The 17,321-nt window shown below is 37.4% G+C and overlaps 3 protein-coding genes across 5 annotated transcripts; 1 reads left to right on the top strand and 2 right to left on the bottom strand.

Annotated features, from left to right (window-relative positions):
- Positions 1–1,183: 1,183 nt before the first annotated feature.
- LOC113542572 (uncharacterized) lies at positions 1,184–4,389 on the bottom strand. Its single transcript, XM_034305905.2, has 5 exons — positions 3,947–4,389; positions 3,780–3,842; positions 3,328–3,426; positions 3,063–3,112; positions 1,184–2,715 (listed from the first exon to the last, which is right to left on the bottom strand). Exons 1-5 carry the CDS (start codon positions 4,263–4,265, stop codon positions 2,644–2,646), a joined length of 603 nt encoding a protein of 200 aa, XP_034161796.2. The 5' UTR covers positions 4,266–4,389; the 3' UTR covers positions 1,184–2,643.
- A 674-nt stretch (positions 4,390–5,063) lies between these two features.
- LOC113542431 (uncharacterized protein DDB_G0271670) lies at positions 5,064–11,267 on the top strand. Of its 3 annotated transcripts, none has more exons than XM_026939977.3 (7): positions 5,064–5,248; positions 5,855–6,027; positions 6,211–6,275; positions 6,437–6,576; positions 6,807–7,783; positions 8,078–8,215; positions 9,697–11,267. In XM_026939977.3, the coding sequence occupies exons 1-7, from the start codon at positions 5,185–5,187 to the stop codon at positions 9,754–9,756; spliced, it is 1,617 nt and encodes a 538-aa protein (XP_026795778.3). In that variant the 5' UTR covers positions 5,064–5,184; the 3' UTR covers positions 9,757–11,267. The 3 variants fall into 3 exon arrangements, with proteins under 3 accessions (XP_026795778.3, XP_026795779.3, XP_053092745.1); XM_026939978.3 differs by having other exon boundaries at positions 9,682–11,267; XM_053236770.1 differs by lacking the exon at positions 9,697–11,267 and having other exon boundaries at positions 8,078–8,426.
- Positions 11,268–11,413: 146 nt separating this feature from the next.
- Positions 11,414–16,096, bottom strand: nudt17 (nudix (nucleoside diphosphate linked moiety X)-type motif 17). Its single transcript, XM_026939979.3, has 8 exons — positions 15,838–16,096; positions 15,640–15,756; positions 15,237–15,420; positions 14,873–14,898; positions 13,380–13,475; positions 12,951–13,049; positions 12,592–12,728; positions 11,414–12,088 (listed from the first exon to the last, which is right to left on the bottom strand). Exons 1-8 carry the CDS (start codon positions 15,910–15,912, stop codon positions 11,917–11,919), a joined length of 906 nt encoding a protein of 301 aa, XP_026795780.3. The 5' UTR covers positions 15,913–16,096; the 3' UTR covers positions 11,414–11,916.
- Positions 16,097–17,321: the final 1,225 nt, after the last annotated feature.

The following is a 17,321-nucleotide window of genomic DNA, read 5'->3' as shown; positions in this document are numbered from 1 at the left end:
GATGGATGAATGAATGAATGAATGAATGATGGTCTACCTGACCAGGACAGGTTATTGATGAATGAATGAATGAATGCATGATGGTCTACCTGACCAGGACATGTTATTGATGAATGAATGAATGAATGAATGAATGATGGTCTACCTGACCAGGACAGGTTATTGATGAATGAATGAATGAATGAATGCATGATGGTCTACCTGACCAGGACAGGTTATTGATGAATGAATGAATGAATGAATGAATGATGGTCTACCTGACCAGGACAGGTTATTGATGAATGAATGAATGAATGAATGATGGTCTACCTGACCAGGACAGGTTATTGATGAACGAATGAATGAATGAATGATGGTCTACCTGACCAGGACAAGTTATTGATGAATGAATGAATGAATAAATGAATGATGGTCTACCTGACCAGGACATGTTATTGATGAATGAATGAATGAATGAATGAATGAATGATGGTCTATCTGACCAGGACAGGTTATTGATGGATGAATGAACGAATGAATGAATGATGGTCTACCTGACCAGGACAGGTTATTGATGGATGAATGAATGAATGAATGAATGAATGAATGAATGAATGATGGTCTATCTGACCAGGACAAGTTATTGACAGATGGATGGATAGATGAATGAATGAATGAATGATGGTCTACCTGATTATTGATCAGGTTATTGATGAATGAATGAAGTGAATTGATTAATTAATTAATCTGATGGTCTACCAGACCAGGACAGGTTACTAAAGATGAATGAATTCATGTCTAGAGGTCTATGTAGTGCTAATGAAAAGTCTCATCTGTATTAAGGGAAAATAGAAAGGGTGGAACAGCAAATCATAATGTTAAAAATAAGGTTAATCACAACAGAATCATACACAGTTACTGTATGAAACATGCCATGGTATATACAACAATTCTAATAGTTTGGTTAACTGTAAAAATATATTCCAATAACACACACATTTGCCCAGCTGCCTCTGTTCATATGCAGTTCCTCTTTTTGTTGAACAAAGCTTAGAATTCTCTATCCAAGAGGCTAGTAGGAGACGTTTTATCTGTTGCTAATCATTAGTGTACCAGAATCTGAAAACAATTTAGGCATATTATGGTGTCATGCATGAGGATATTGTTTTATAGACGCAGAGGGACCCTTAGCTGGACATTAATTTGCATCTGTGTTGCAACAGTTCAACACTGCTGCTGGCAAGACATGGGCCAGAACATTCACAAGACATGACATCACATGTTGGGTTCAGAGATAAAGGGGAGTGCTGTTTATTTTTTTAGAGGCCAGAAAGGTCTCCACGTTTCCTCACGTCTTCTTGCAAAACTCATTTGAACTTGGTTGCTTTGACTGCTGAAATGTTGTTCTGTCTTCTGAGTTTATTACCATGGTTCCTTCACAAATAAACCACATTCACAACCACTTTGTGTTCTCTTCTTTTAATTGAGGCCAAAAAAAAAACTAAATGCCAGTTCAAAATACAGACAATTACAAAAAAGCAAAATCACAGGTCAAAGTTAGCCAAAATGTATGCCTACTCTAGAGACAATGTACTTCAGTGGCCTATGTATAAAGGAAAATCTGCTGCCTTCTAGTGGGGAACTGGCTGATAGACCACGTCTTTGACAAAAATGGCCAGCGTCCAGCACAGTTTTTGATCTCCTGCCCAAAACCAAATGATTCAACTTTTTTGACTCAACTCATATTGTATATGACAAAGTGGGATCTATGGACCTGCAGGGGTGTGTGAAGCATAACCAGGAGTCCATGATTTTCTAATTTTGTTACAGTGGTGGAAACTACAACCACCATTGTCAAAGTTATTATATTTATTATTGAGTTCTTAGACTGAATTCTTAGCCTTAGTTATTAGCTTGATTTACTGGTCACATGAATTAAATGGGTTTAATTGAATGGGTTCAGGAATTTAAAAAAAAAAAAAAAAAAGGTCATCGTGTCCAGTTAATAGCCAAACATTTAAATAATGAGCCTAATATTGTAATATTGAGCCTAATTATTGTAATTTTAAATAATGAGACTAATTATTTTAGAATAATTATAAAGTTTGGCAATCCCTGGTATATGCTGTATCAATGTATATATGCTGTATATATATGTGTACGTCAACAGATAAAAAATACTTACTAAGTGCATTAATGTTTTTACAGTTTACAGCAAATCACTAAACTGTATTAGATTTAGGTTACATATAGCACTGTAAATGAGCACTCCCGCTATAGGCTGCTGTAGCAGTGCTTCACAGTTCAAGTCCTGGAGACCCCATGCCCTGCAGATATTTGTTTTTCCCCCTGCTAGTAGGTCTTTCCAATTAAGTCAAATTACAAAATGCTTTATAATTACCCATTGAGTGAAATCAGGTTTGCTGGAGTATGGAAAGCAAGAAACATTACAGTGCAGGATGCCAGGTGACCTCCAGAACTGGCACTGAGCGCTGAATACTTTTCAGTTGCAGTGCTGATATTAATGAGATTTAGCAAAAGATTGTACATTCACGAAAAGATACATGGTAAATTATGGTGAAAAAAAAGCAGAAGTATAGAATGTATAGGACCATTCAAATGTTAGATTTAACCAAAATAATGGTTACCACTGAAGATTTAGGCTCAGGATTTTGCAACATGCTCACGTCTCCCGGTTACAAATCTGAGGGTAGCATACTGTGTCTCACTGGAGGACTGTGAAGAATGATTGCAGACACATTAAAGTGTTTATTTTTGAAAGTACAATAAGAATTAGCAGAGCCAGGGAAGTATTTCTGTAGTTTCCACAAATTTTGTATGTACCTCTGACAAGCCCATGAGATCTTGTTATTTATTAGCTCTCAAAAACAGCCACATAATTTGGTAAATAGATACAACATCATTTAAATAAAATGTGGTGCTAACATAATGACCCTGAGTGAATGGCTATTATAGTTATATACTATTTCCTAACACAACCTTCCTGTAAATATACAGTAAATATACCTGTTACTTCCCTGGTTCTGTAAAAAGACATTAATATATCTGTTTGTTATTCTTACTTGTTGATGTTGCTGTGATGCATTATTGTCCCTCCGACGCATCAAAATAGCTGAAGAAAATATACCCCTCATTGTTAAAATATTGCATCAGTAAGCCTATACTGTATCTTAAAAACACTCACATTCTTCAGATTTCATACCTGAATATACATTTTTGTATATTTTAGCATGGTATATATACTCCGTTGGCTTTAAGGGTTACCTTTAATGTCTTATTCCGAATATAATAATTTCTCCTTTTTTACATTGCATATTCATGACATACCTCTTCTGTGGCAGGCACATATGGCTAGAATTCCCAAGATGATCAGAAGTGAGATTCCTCCCAAAACAGCCAAGGGGACCAAACACTGATGTTCCTTAACTGCAATAAATCATTAAACAGATGGTTTATAGATGATAGAGATAACTTAATCATAGCCAGGATGGAAAATTATCAGTCAGTGTGTTTCCCAGTTACCGGTACTCAAACACCGTTCCTTTGAATAAAATCATAAGTAAATAAAGGTAAACACCAAAATTCTCATTTTTGGGTGAGAAAGAGCAAATCTTGAATGAGTATTTATAAATCTCACTGGCAAAAAAAAAAAAAAATTGTTCCAGGGAAATTGCTGGAAAAAATTAAAACTACATTTAATTTGAAAACCGAATGAACTTATATTAACAAAATAAGGCTTAATTCTGCAATAATGATCATCAGAAAACAAAAAATAATACCTTGTTGTAAATCCTTCTTGCAGTCATGAGTGTTCACTTTCTGCTTGTTGGTTATATCTGGTGCTGAGACAAACAAAAACTCACATCAAACACAAACCTAACACACTAGAGACCAGAAAAACGTACATCTAAAATTATAAATTAATATATTTATTAAGGACATTTACCTATGACTGTCAGCACTGTTCCATTACCCATATAATCCACACCTTCATTCAACAGTAAACAATAAAATGTGCCATTATCCGAAAGATTGGCTCGGGAAATTTTCAGTGTACACAGTGTGTCTTGCTGAGTTTTTCTGGTAACGGTACTGAAGCCTGTCATGTAGAGCCTAAGGCCATTTTCTTGTTGGTACAGGAGCCATCTGACTGAGGAGCACTGACCAAATGCATTTGCGATATCACATGTTAATGTCACATTTGCACCAACATCCACAGTCAAACTGGAAGACTGAAAGACCAGCCTCCCACCTATAACACACATTAAGAAAACGTTAAAAAAAAATAATAAAATTTAAAAAAAAGTTTAAAAAAAAACATTTGATTGTTTTAGTGAGGAATATTTACATATATCGTTATTTATAGAAAATTTATTTTAAGAAATAAACTGCCTTACCAGTACATATAAGTTGACAGAGAAAAATCAGAAAGAAACTGTAAACCATCTTGTGATCTTGACTAACCACTTCTACTGATACTTAAGAAAAACAAAAACTGCTAACATTTGCATGTTACCTTCGATCAATTCGTCAACAATGCTTCTCATGTTTTGTGACCTCAATTTAAAAACCGCAAATAGGCTACCTACTTTTGAATTTTCCGTAACTGTCTTTGATTGTTAATTATCAAACACAGCCATCTTGCTTGTGCTACGCAGGTTCACATGTTTAAACTGAGCCCTATCTGAGAGGCTTTTCCTTTGAACAGTTTAAGCCTGCTTATCATAAAAGAAAAATCTATTACAGGTTTTGAATTTTGATTCAAAATTAACAGCCATGTGATCCTCAATGAATCTCCAATATGAATCACTAGTGGGCAGTACTGAGCATCATATCAGGACAAACACCTAGTTTGCCTTATTTATCACCTCTTCATGACCTCTTAAAACAATAAAGGAATATTCCACAGTCATAGAAAAATTTCTGCAGTCACTCCCAATCTATGCTGTTTTTTAAAAATCATTTTCGTACAGAAACACAGTTATATTTATGTTCCTGTGTAAATAAAGTATCCTTGTGGATGTGGCCCACTGATTAAGCAGATGGGTCCCACCCCAGTGCCTGCTCAGGTGCTCAAACAATAAAGGGACTGTTCACTCTCATAGTGAGGCACTGCATCTAAAGCACTGTTTCATTAGGACAAAAGCAGAGCAGAAGCGTTTACAGGCTGAAGGATTAGCACTAATGTGCATTATCATCAAAGACATGTCTCTTTATTGGATTATTGGGCTCCTAGTGCTTTGGTCAGGTAAGATGTTAATATATTTTTAATGTACAGGGATGAAGATGATAACAGGCGGAGAATGAACAATTTGCAATATTTACAGTTATGAGCAACAACTCTTGAACTATAAATTACATTAAACAAAAATGTTCCTCTTAGAAAGGCATCACACAAATTTGCATAAGTATATAGTATAAGTATAGTGATGTAAGCCAACCTGTTCACCTGTCAACCTGTTCATAAAATGTTTACATATATAGTGTTTTATCTTCCTCGAGGACCCCTAGAAAGTATGTATGGTATGTATGGTCATCTATAAAGAGTATTCCACTACTACGGAATTCACAATTGTTAAAATTTTTAGGAATCTAAAATGAGAACAACAACAACAATAATAATAATAGTAAGGAAATATCATTTAGTTTTTGTAAAATATACTCTGGTGTCATTGTTGCACATTTTATCCACAATCCAGTTGTCCCAAAATAATTTGAATGAAATTTCCTTAATATAAAGACAATGTAGCATAACATTTATGTCTCTATCTCATGATATGTAGAAATATGAATGATTTGGCCATTTGGCTGATGATCTTGAGTAAATATTTCCCATGGATCTGTGTTTGTGCAGGTGTTATTACAGCTATCAATGTCACAGCAGCTCCTGGAGTTGGCACAACAACTCCAAATGAATTCTCTGCCTTTATCATTAGCATAAAAATAACTAACCGCATTTACAACGACTCACTTGAGGACCACCAGTCAGAGAACTATAAAACACTACGACAGGATGTTGAAAATTTGGTAAGATGCCTTATTCTTATCCAACAGAAAGAAAGACTCAGAGTAAAAAAAAAAAACTTCATTAATGAGTAATCATACACTGTCCAATGTAACTGACTTACACTAACATTTTTATTAGTATACTTTTACATACCTCATGAATTTTAAACCTAGCAAACTTCTTATTTTTCTCCATTTGTTCAGTTTCTTGAGACGTATAGCTTTTCACCATCAGCTCAGTATCAAGAGATTGCAGAGATGACTTTCAGGTAAAAAAAAAAAGTTTAAACAACAAATACATTACAAATAATAACAAAGTTGAAATAAATATTACATAATATTAAAAAATCATGGACTTGTTTTTGTAAACCATGGTGTGGAGTAAATTTTATGTACTCCTTTTCACAATGTGTAATTTTATTTTCCTCAGCAATGGATCTGTGATTGCCAATTCCACAGTGTTATTTGGAACTAATCAAAATAGTGGACAGACTGTGGGACGCATCTTTGTTACCAATTATCAGCAACACCCCTCACTGATGCTGGATCTAAATATCAATTATACTGCAGGTAAAAACATCCCTCATATCGTTTCTCATAAGAGTCTGAGTTTTTACTACAATACAACAATCCAGTGGGTGACTAGAGCATTAGGGCTACATACAGAATTAGACAACGTTCTAAAGCCATTCCATGCTTTAATATTAATACATGCTCAGTAGATTATAGACAATATATTACAGAGTCATACATGACTGTAAAACCTTAACTGTCTATATGATTCTGTCTTCCCCTTGCAGATCAGGAACCCATTCCTGTCCCACTCTCTCTCTTGTCAAACATTCCTCAGTCTATCTCCTCTACATCCACGACTACATCCATCACCAGCCCTAACAGTCACACCACCACAGAGTTATCTGACCATGTTCAATCTGAAAATGAAAGTTCTACAACTTCTACAACCTTGGCTTCGACCATCAGTAGCTCAGACAAATTAACAGACAATAATAATGTCACAACTGCAACCGCACAAACTCATTCCACCACTAACGGCAGTGACCTGATCCATTTTGCTTCTGAGACTACTTCAAATAGTATCTCAAACAACAGCATTACAGCAGTGCATCCAAGCACCATCACCTCAACCATGTCAGCTTCCAGTCCTTCAGCCATGACAGTGCATTCAGGCAGCAACATTTCAACCATCTCTTCTTCTAGTCCTTTAAACACGACAGTGCATTCAGGCAGCAACATTTCAACCATTTCTTCTTCCAGTCCTTTAAACACGACAGTGCATTCAGGCAGCAACATTTCAACCATCTCTTCTTCCAGTCCTTTAAACACAACAGTGCATTCAGGCAGCAACATTTCAACCATCTCTTCTTCCAGTTCTTCAACCACGACAGTACATCCAAGCAGCAACATTTCAACCATCTCTGCTTCCAGTTCTTCAACTACGACAGTACATCCAAGCAGCAACATTTCAACCATCTCTGCTTCCAGTTCTTCAACCATGACAGTACATCCAAGCAGCAACATTTCAACCATCTCTGCTTCCAGTTCTTCAACCACGACAGTACATCCAAGCAGCAACATTTCAGCCATGTCTGCTTCCAGTTCTTCAGTTAGTCCAGGGAAAACAGTAACCCAAAAGCCCACAGGACCTGAAGGGACAGACTCAGTGGCAACAGAGCAGGGTGTGCCCGGTTGGGGCATTGCCATCTTGGTGCTGGCGGCCATCATACTTTTCTTCATGCTTGTCCTCATCATACTGCTGGTGAGCCTCAAATAGACTACAAATTAAATCATTCAAACATTGATCTAAGCTGTATCATACTGTAACATTCCTCTGTTTCTTCTTCTTTTCTTTTCCATAAATATATTGTTACATAGTGGAGATCTTGTGATATTTCAGTACTGAAACCTTGATGTCCATACAAAATCTTTTTTACTTGGATGTAATGCATGACTATGTTGTTCACACCGGTGTGCTCTTGCTGTGGAAGGAACATGCCTGTTGTGTCACTATTGTTTTGCTCAAACGTAAAATAAAGCATGCTCCTCCTCACAGCTGCTGTTTTGGTGCTGTTGGTGGAGACAGCGTGGCTTCATGAATGTGTCTGATCCAGACCCAATGGGCTATTATAACCCCGACATTCCTATGTACTCCACTCACAGCACGTATGACTCACACAACGGCAAGTCACTGGTGAGTGAATCTCCATCTAATTTTTGGCTTTACACATGTTGCATAACACTGTTTAAGGGAGCACTCATACCAATCAGGACTTCTTCATTTGCTGAGGAAATAAGAGTTTTATTATATTTAGGGTTTACCTAGTGTGACCACAGAGTGACAATAACATTTTTTATATACTGGCAAAAAAAAAAAAAAAAAAAAAAAAAAGATAACAGACAAAGAAGTTGTTTCCTTTAGAAGTCTTGGGTACTGAGTGAATATAATCTGGCACTAATTACAAATGAATAAAGGGCTACTTCTTTTGGACTACAGATGCAGTAAAAAAACCACAGCTGATTCTATGAGTCGTATGTCATTTATGACTGCACTCAATTTACAGATTAACTCAAATTAACTAAAGACTCAGGTTCACTGATGTAAAAAATGTAATCAAATAATTTAGAAAAAGTAACCAATTTATTATTCACGCTTCCAAATTTATTCACCTCTGACCACTTGTAGTTGACTTTTGGAATCTGATTCTGTAATCCAGATTACCCAGCAGCTCCTTTAGTCACACACATTCACACTTGCATCATATATACACGACTACATATCCTACATACTTATCCTTTGGCAATCAGATGTAGAGATGTGGAGGTAACAATAGGCTCTTGCATGGACTCCCCATGCATCCCCCATCTCCATGTTCATCCAGGCAAAACTGGCTGCAGTTACTAAACAGCCCCCCAGTCTCACTTCCCTCCCACCTGTATAGGGCTCTCTTTGTGCCCAGCCAGCTTTGACAGGGAAACCTGAGGCGTGGGAAACTCTACTCCCGTTCTGTGTTTCTCTTTCCCGCAACTGCCCTGGAGTTAGCGCTTTATCAGACCTCACACTGCACACACACTGCACATCTATGCACAGAAACAACACCGCCTTCACGCACACACGGCTGTATCATTTAATACATAGTTGTGCTCATCATTGAGATTTGCAGGCCCGCAAACATTTCTGTAGTCTGATTTCTATAAATGCCCCATAACTGATCTCACTCTATCAAAACCTTTTGCCCAAAGAGATTAGTAACTGAAACGGCTATTAACAGAAAGGGGTGTGTTATACACAGTGATACATGTTCATGTGACCACAAGTTACATATTCATTAAAGAAAATTCATTAACGAATATTTATTTACCAATTATACATATGATATTACAATGTCTAAATGATTACGTTAGGACTCTGTTTGAAGTCAGTGAAGACTGTTGCTCCATTTCCCTCACACAAAGAGGCCATTGATAGGCCAATAATAAGCCTGCATGCTGTCCACACTACAACAAACTCACACACAGCAGCTCCTGGTGAAGGAGTTTTGCTCTTTTTTTACTCACTGGAACCTAATTCAGTGACCTATGAAACCGTAGGGAAATGTCAGTGAAATTATTGCAGATATTAGTCATTTCAGTAATCAAACTGTACTAATACTCTAACAGAATCTTAATTAACAGGATTCAGACTCAGACAGACCTCCTAAAAACCGGACTGGAATGTATGCAGTGAACAAGTGACACGACACCCAGGGCTTAAAGTCAAATGGTACAACTTTTGAATTATACAATGAAAGCCACGTCATCATTTACTCACCACTACTCAACAACAACATTCAGGTGCTGTTTGGCTCCCCTGCTCTACCTTCCACCTACCAGTCCAGCTCATGAAGAGGCAACACATAAAAGCTGTTCACAGACTGACTGGGGATTCTTCTGTACAATGTTCAGAATATATAATGCTGATTTCAGAGCAATCACAAACCACTACATATTACTGTCACTTTGGAAAACTGCAATGTTCTATAAGACAGTATCTGTTTGCTTAAAAATGGTTTAATACATATTATTATCTAATGCAAAATGTCATTTCAGATCGGTCTGTGATGTCTTGCAACAAAGAAGGATCTATATTCGTTTTGGAAAAAGAAAGGAAAGTGTGTCATTTTATTTTAAAAAGGAATACATTTGATACAAAGATACAAATACATTTTTTTGCTAAATTAACCAGGGATGTCTCTGGTTAAACAGTGTTGAATGGGAGCAGGTTTAGGGATAACAAGCTGTGCCAGTGTCCAGAGCACCTCAGCCCCCCAGGGTCATTGCTTCCTGGGGCTATTGTGCTCATAAAAAGGTTTCTTTGTGTGGATGGGACCAGCTCAAAGATTCTCCTCCAGGTCTCAAAGGGAAGAAGAGGGAAACAGAAAGAATGGTGATAGACAGACCTACAGTACTCTTAGAAAAGTGGAACCCTTCTCCTAAAGAGCTGCTCTTCATAAAAGAGAAGAACATACAGAAGTGAATCAAATATTAGCCCAGAATTAGATCAAAAGTCTGAGTGTGCAGACCAATCTGCAAATCGGAACTCTGTTGAGTCTATGTAGACACATAGTCTTACATGTTTTGTATAGTCAAAATTTATTTTGTGACGTATTCCATATTTCTGCTTACATCCTGTTACACCCAGACAAATCCAGGCCAGGCGGGGCTGAAACTGATAAACATTCAAGGTGATAAGGTAACAAGGTGATTGAACACATTTCTATGACATGATACTGAAATAATTAAAAATCCTTTTAGGCATTACTCACTGGTTGCACCCACAGTGGAATAGGGTGGAATTTTCAGGCACTTGTGGCCAAAATATTTTTTGAATTACAACTGAATGTCTCGCTATTAATGAAGGTTCCAATTAGAATTAGGATTTAACTATCCAAAGAAGAACCAGTTTTTGCGTGTATTTTATAGAGAAATGGAATTTAAAGCCAGTAAAATGTACACAGGCACATGTTATCTGCTGTTACTGTCTGTCTTCAATTCAAACTGAAGTGTTAGAAAAAAAATCACTAAATAAAACATAATGCATTGTCATAAAAGTTCATGATGTGCTTATGTATAGAGTCTTTTTTCTGAGGCTATTCTGTTAAAACTTTTAGTTTCTTATAAATGCTTTGCATACAATTGACTATAATGAATCTGCCAATGATTGTTTTAGCAGCTATTAAAGTTTCACTGTCCAAAAAAAAAAAAAATGCCAACTGTGAATCAATTAACCTGCATCATAGTTTATAAAAGTGCTCATGGTCCTTATAAGCCCAGGACAAGTCACAATGGCTGTGCCACTGTTATTGTTTTAGAACAAACAAGACCACACCTAATGAGACGACCAGTCAGCATGGCCTTTGTAACACTCATTGTGAGACACGCTCTATGTTTTAATCCTGCTGTATCCACATGTTATGCAAGGTTCATAGTGCTGTACAATGAGTTTAAGATGAGTTTTGTAATATGTACTGAATAAAATATAGAAAGACAAATCACTACTATTTGAACATAATAATAAATTAATAGATCAATAGATTAAATGAACTACACTACTTGATTAGTGGGCTAAGTGTTTATCTGAGTAAAAACTTCACAATTCAAGCAACTGTATGTCATTTGTTTCAGAGGTAACAAGAGTCTTTACTGCCCCCTTGTGGCTGGCAAACATTTCATGTTTAATTAGATTAATTAAAATGTTTAAGAAAAGAGCAGAGATGCTTAACAGAAGTAAGATCCTAGCATCATGTTTTTGATGGCACTTAAAGAAAACAACCTCAGTGCATTATGAAGGTAAATGTCAGGTGCTTATTTGGGTTCCACAGATCAGGCCTGAGAGTGAGAAAGCGTCTGCTGCAGTTAGCCCTTCTCGCAGCTAGCTGCCAGGGTACTCAGCCAGAGCTCTAAGGCGTACTTGGTTCCGGTGCTGACCCGCTCCACATCCTCGCCCTCAGCCGGAGCCCGGTTACAGAACACTGACACGGGCAGCGTGGACTCACGCAGTTCACCCTCAGGAGACACCTCAGTAACACTACCACAGAGAACACCACAGCATCACAAATATTAGGGCAGAGCTAAGAACATTCAGTACTAAGATATTTTACTTATGATCTGCATTTAGAGAAGCTCAGCTATGAATGGTGTTCACAGGAGGTTCTACAGTGTTCCCCAATTAGCTATTCAACTAATTACCACTTCTCATTAGTAAAACTGTCTTACAGCAGAGTCAGCAGTACACTCTACAGTTCTACAGTTGAGACAACCCCCAAATTGACCATGTGTACAGAGTGACCGTTTTGGGAGTAAAACACTAACTGGGCAGACAAATCTATGCATTTGAGAAAACATGAGATGATAAGAATGCTTACAAGCAAAGCATTAGTAAAAATGTTGTTTGCTGAACAGCTCATTTGCATGATGCAGGTTTCTGTAATATTAATATGGCACAGCCCTAATCCATATTTAAGTAGATGTGTTCGTAAGGTATGCTTTTTGCAAGGCACACTTCTAATTAGGAAGAGAATGTCTAAATACCTGACGGATTGAGGAAGATCAGCAGGTATATGAAAAGACTTTTCCTCTCCATCCACAGCCGATACGATAGCCTTGACCAGTCCTGCATCAACCCACGCACACGCACTCACCTCAGCAGGCTCTGGTCTCATACAGGACTAATAAGGAAAGAAGGGACAGGCTCACAGATAATAAAGATACACAAGTACAGTCCAGTTACTCAGCTTGCATCAAAATGCCATTTAACTGGTGATGGAAGAGAGCGTCTAAATACATGACAGATTGCGGAAGATCAGCAGGTACTGATAACTCTTCCATCACCAGTTAAATGTCATTTTTTCTGCATATAGCTGAGCTTAGATGACAGAGGGTGGCATTACCTGTAGCTGCAGGTGTGTACGGTTACTGCAAAGCAGCATGTAGGTGACAATGTGATGTCTCTGGGGCAGTCCTCGGGACAGCATGGGTGGGTATACAGACTGTGGAAGAGACAGGTTGTAAGAAGAGTCTCAATATAATATTAGGCAAAACCCACACTGAAAATGACCTCTTTGGATATTATCTACGGACAGAAAATCCCAGAGTAGAAGGACAAAAACTAATTAAACAAAAAAAAAAGAAAAAAGAAAAAAAAAGGCCTAATACATGGGGACATTTTGACAGTAATGAGCCCTGGTTTCAGTGTAGACTTTCAGAATGTTAGAATTTTTTTTTTAGTATTTTACAAAGTCACTTTTTGTTTTGTACTGCAAACATACAGATCGTTTGCTTTGGCCTAGTGTGTCCACACATCAGCACTCTGAGCTCACCTCCCAGAGGCCCAGCAGCTGAGAGGAGGAGATGTCCTCAGGGTCCAGTTTAAGTCCAGTTTCCTCCCTCAGCTCCCGCAGGCCTGCATCCAACAGCTAAAGCCAAACAAGTGAAAAGAAAGGGGCCATACTTAATGTCTACAAGATGCAAAATATGGTCTGATCTTTATTTGATTAATGAGCCTCTGGTTAATCTGCATAAGTAATCAATTAGTAAAGGTTGGTTAAAGTAAAACATAACAAACAAAAAAAAGTTTCTACATGTACAGTCAACTCAAATATTATTGGCACTCTTCATGAAAATGTTTAACACATTTTTTAAACAATATATGGGCGTATGTAGGTTCATTTTGACACAATATTTTTTCAAACATAACTTTTTTTAAGTCACGCAAAACACTGTTTTCAAAATTATCAACACCTTTACAATTAATATTTTATGACACCTAGTTGAAGACACATGTAGATGGATCTTGGTCCACTCCTCCAGGCAGAACATTTTAATATTCTTTATATTCTTAGTTAGTTGACTGTTGATTTGAATGTATGTTTGAGGTCATTATCTTGTTGAAAACAGTGGTGGGCGATATGACAAAAATATATCACAATTCTCAAGGGCATTTCTACGATACACATATGTATCACAATGCATAGATTTGCTCGCAAACTGCCAGCAATACAGTAGTATTTTATATTTAAAAATAACATTTTTTTAAACATATTTATACAAAATAAATACAAAATATTTAACACTGAAAAGGAGAAAAAACAAAAACCTGTAATAAATTGAACATTTTACAGTTTTAAAGTACAAAATCACACCAGCTGCTTCCAGTAATTAAATTTATTACAAGAAAAAAAAAACATAAAAACACATAAAAAAACATAATTTATCACAATACCAATATTATATTGTCATATCGCCCAGCCTTATTTGAACAATCCATTAGCAAGATCAAACTATGTCTGAGTTTTAACTTCCTGGCAGAAGCAACCAGGTTTGGTGCTAAAATGCGCTGGTACTGACAGAAGTCATGATGCCGTCAGTATTCACAAGAGCCCCTGGACCGCCAGCTACAAAGCATCCCCAACACATCAGTAATCCACTAACCTGTTTTACAATGTGTATCAGGTGCTTCTCCTTAGCTGCAGCCCCCATATTCACTAAAGTCGCTGGTGCTGTGCATTGCCAAAAAATTCACTTTTGGTCTGACCACAACAAAGAATTTCAATATCACTTTCGATGAGCACTGGATTTTCTGGCTTGTTCTCATAAAGGGCTTCTTTCATGCAAATAGTTTGATGTCATGGATGATTGGTTGATTTAATAGTTGATTTTAAAGCTTGGTAACCCCAAACAAGCTGTGCAATGTTAAAACTATGGCCTATGTGTTCTCCTCTGCTTGTCTAAAAATAATTTTAATCAAACACTTTTTAACCACATTATTGAAGGGTGCCAATAATGTTAGAGTTGACTGTAGCTCAAATTGTACCTTTTCATCCAGTTCCACATGGCCACCTGCAGAATGTGAGAACAACATTTAATCCACAATAAGAACTGCTTAGCTATGTCAATGATCTGAAATGCGGGCGAAAACATCATGACACCTTTGGGATTAAGAGATATTAAGCATTTCAGACTAACACTCTGCCCTACTGGCCATATGATTGCAAAAATGGCTCAACAGTCTGCAGATTTTTACTTTACAGTTTAGCTCATAAAGCTTATAAAGCCTGAGCCTGCACAAATAGGACATTCCATTTGTTCTCTCCTAAAGCTGCAGTTTAGGGTGAAAAAAAAATAAAAAAGAAAAAAGAAAAAAAAAAGCACTGCAGTCTCAGCAGCATCATGCTCACCAGGTGGGACCCACACATTGGGAAAAATCCTCAGGGCATGAGCTCGCCTGGTCAGCAACAGCCTCTGATTGGCTGACTGGAGCAGTATGGCCACGCCCACATCCACCCCTCTGCGGAGAGTGTTTGCAGGAAGTGACGCCGCCTCTGAGGGAGAGAGCAATTTGATTGGGCAGAACGACGCCCTCTAGAGGCAGAAAGTGAGTTTCATCCACAAGCAAAATAAAACCGCACCCTTTGTCTAAATTTTATTCTACATATCGTTAGGTACTGTTTTGCCACGCTGTTTAGTAAATTATTTAACATGCAACCCTAAAAACCTTTAAAGGGTTGTTTAATGATTAACTGATTGAACTATGGCGTAATGATGTAGTCAGTAAAGGCATAACCCGTGTTGAAGTCTAACCTTAAGAGGCACGCCTCTCTCATGACTTCCCTCACACAAAATAAATCGGTTGTTCTCCAGGGAACAATTCACAGTTGTCTGGTCGTCATGATGTCCAGTAAAGTGTCCAGTAATGCTCTAGGGAAATAAAAACACCAGTCAAACAGTCTGTACAAGTGTCTATGTGTTGACACTGCCAGCAGCTCCTGTATAACTGACCTGAACAAACTGGGCACAGTGTGGAGCTGCGCTTTCTTTGGATAAATGCACCAAAATTCGTCGTACTTTCTCCATTAATATCGATAAAATTAAACAGCATTTACAACATTAAGTTATAATAACTCGTGAAGAAGGGTTACCACTACAATAACAGACCTGACATAGCCCTCAAACAACAATAACAACAAATACACAACTATGCATGAATCCGGTATCGCGGTAACTACTAGACTCTCCCCCAAAATGGCTGCCGATTTTTCAAAATAAAAGTCACGCACAGCAAACTAACTCGCTGTGTTTGAAATGGTGTCCTACTCACTACATTGAAAAACACATAGAACACTGTTATAGGAACAGAAATTGTTATTGAAGAAAATTATACACTACATTACACGGGTTTGCTCATCACCCTGTGTCACTTGGCATGTATCAAACCTAAGGTCAGTAAAGTAACCAAGCATAAACCAAGCATGTGTGACAGATCATCTGCTCCATACATGTATGGGGAGTCTGAGGAGAAGTCTGAAGGTTTAAGCCTGAGTTTATAAGAAGTCTGAGGAGTAGTCTGAAAGTTTAAGCCCGAGTTTATAAGAAGTCTGAGCAGAAGTCTGAAGGTTTAAGTCTTAGTGTTTTGTTGTTGCTGTTGTTGTTGCTCATGACATAAGCCTACGGTATTAATGCACCACCTCTCCCAGAAAACAGGTTAAAAAAGGTATAATGAAACAATAAAAAGAACCACAAATAAAAAAATTAATAATCTTAATATAACCAGTTCGGTACAAATTAAATCTTTATATTAAAATATGCATCGCTTAAAATGGCCATATAAAAAGTTGGGTGATTAGTAGAATCTTGTTTCTAAGGCTAAAACATTGACATTTAAGCTTGTGATGTACACATGCAAGAATGTTTTATTTAAAGTTAATTCAGAATGTAATCAGAGTTTTGATTGACACAGTGGTGCAGCAGGTAGCATTGACACTTCACAGATCCAGAGTCTCTGGTTCGATGCTGAGAGCATTCGATGTGCATGCTCTCCTTGTGTTCAGGTGGGTTTCCTCCCAAAAAACATAACCAACGGTGGATTGGAGTGAATGTGTATGTGTGTGCATGTGTGCATGCTGCCCTGCAATGGACTGGTGTCTCATCCAGTATTCCCAATTCACAGACAGTGTTCTCTGGATAGACTCTGGACCCACCCCAACTCTGCCTAGGATAAAGTGGTTACTTAAGATGAATGAAAGAATCACTGTTTTGTATTCGAAGATCTGTTATAAAGTTGGTCAAATACAACTAGGCAACTTGTTGTCAGTAGGTGAATTCACTTAATTCGCTTCAGTGAGCAACAGCATCTCATTTAGTACATATGTTTGTTAAGTTTTTAAATAAAGAGTGCAATATGATTGGAAACTCTTTAATGTCTCTACCTGCCTTATCTACCATCACAAGCCGTGTCTGAAACTATCACCTATTCACTACATTGT

Source organism: Pangasianodon hypophthalmus, chromosome 1 (assembly GCF_027358585.1).
Source record: "Pangasianodon hypophthalmus isolate fPanHyp1 chromosome 1, fPanHyp1.pri, whole genome shotgun sequence".
NCBI lineage: Eukaryota > Metazoa > Chordata > Actinopteri > Siluriformes > Pangasiidae > Pangasianodon > Pangasianodon hypophthalmus.
This window is presented reverse-complemented; position numbering and strand designations above follow the sequence as displayed.

Coding starts and splice junctions, on each gene's coding strand:
- LOC113542572 (XM_034305905.2), bottom strand. CDS start 4,265: ATGTGTGTTATAGGTGGGAGGCTGGTCTTTCAGTCTTCCAGTTTGACT. Junction 3,427..3,779: donor CAAGAAGGATTTACAACAAG/GTATTATTTTTT, acceptor GATTTATTGCAG/TTAAGGAACATCAGTGTTTG. Junction 3,113..3,327: donor ATGTGCCTGCCACAGAAGAG/GTATGTCATGAA, acceptor TATTTTCTTCAG/CTATTTTGATGCGTCGGAGG.
- LOC113542431 (XM_053236770.1), top strand. CDS start 5,185: ATGTGCATTATCATCAAAGACATGTCTCTTTATTGGATTATTGGGCTC. Junction 6,276..6,436: donor ATTGCAGAGATGACTTTCAG/GTAAAAAAAAAA, acceptor TATTTTCCTCAG/CAATGGATCTGTGATTGCCA. Junction 7,784..8,077: donor TTGTCCTCATCATACTGCTG/GTGAGCCTCAAA, acceptor TCCTCCTCACAG/CTGCTGTTTTGGTGCTGTTG.
- nudt17 (XM_026939979.3), bottom strand. CDS start 15,912: ATGGAGAAAGTACGACGAATTTTGGTGCATTTATCCAAAGAAAGCGCA. Junction 13,050..13,379: donor AGCTGCTGGGCCTCTGGGAG/GTGAGCTCAGAG, acceptor TCTCTTCCACAG/TCTGTATACCCACCCATGCT. Junction 12,089..12,591: donor GATCTTCCTCAATCCGTCAG/GTATTTAGACAT, acceptor TCTCTGTGGTAG/TGTTACTGAGGTGTCTCCTG.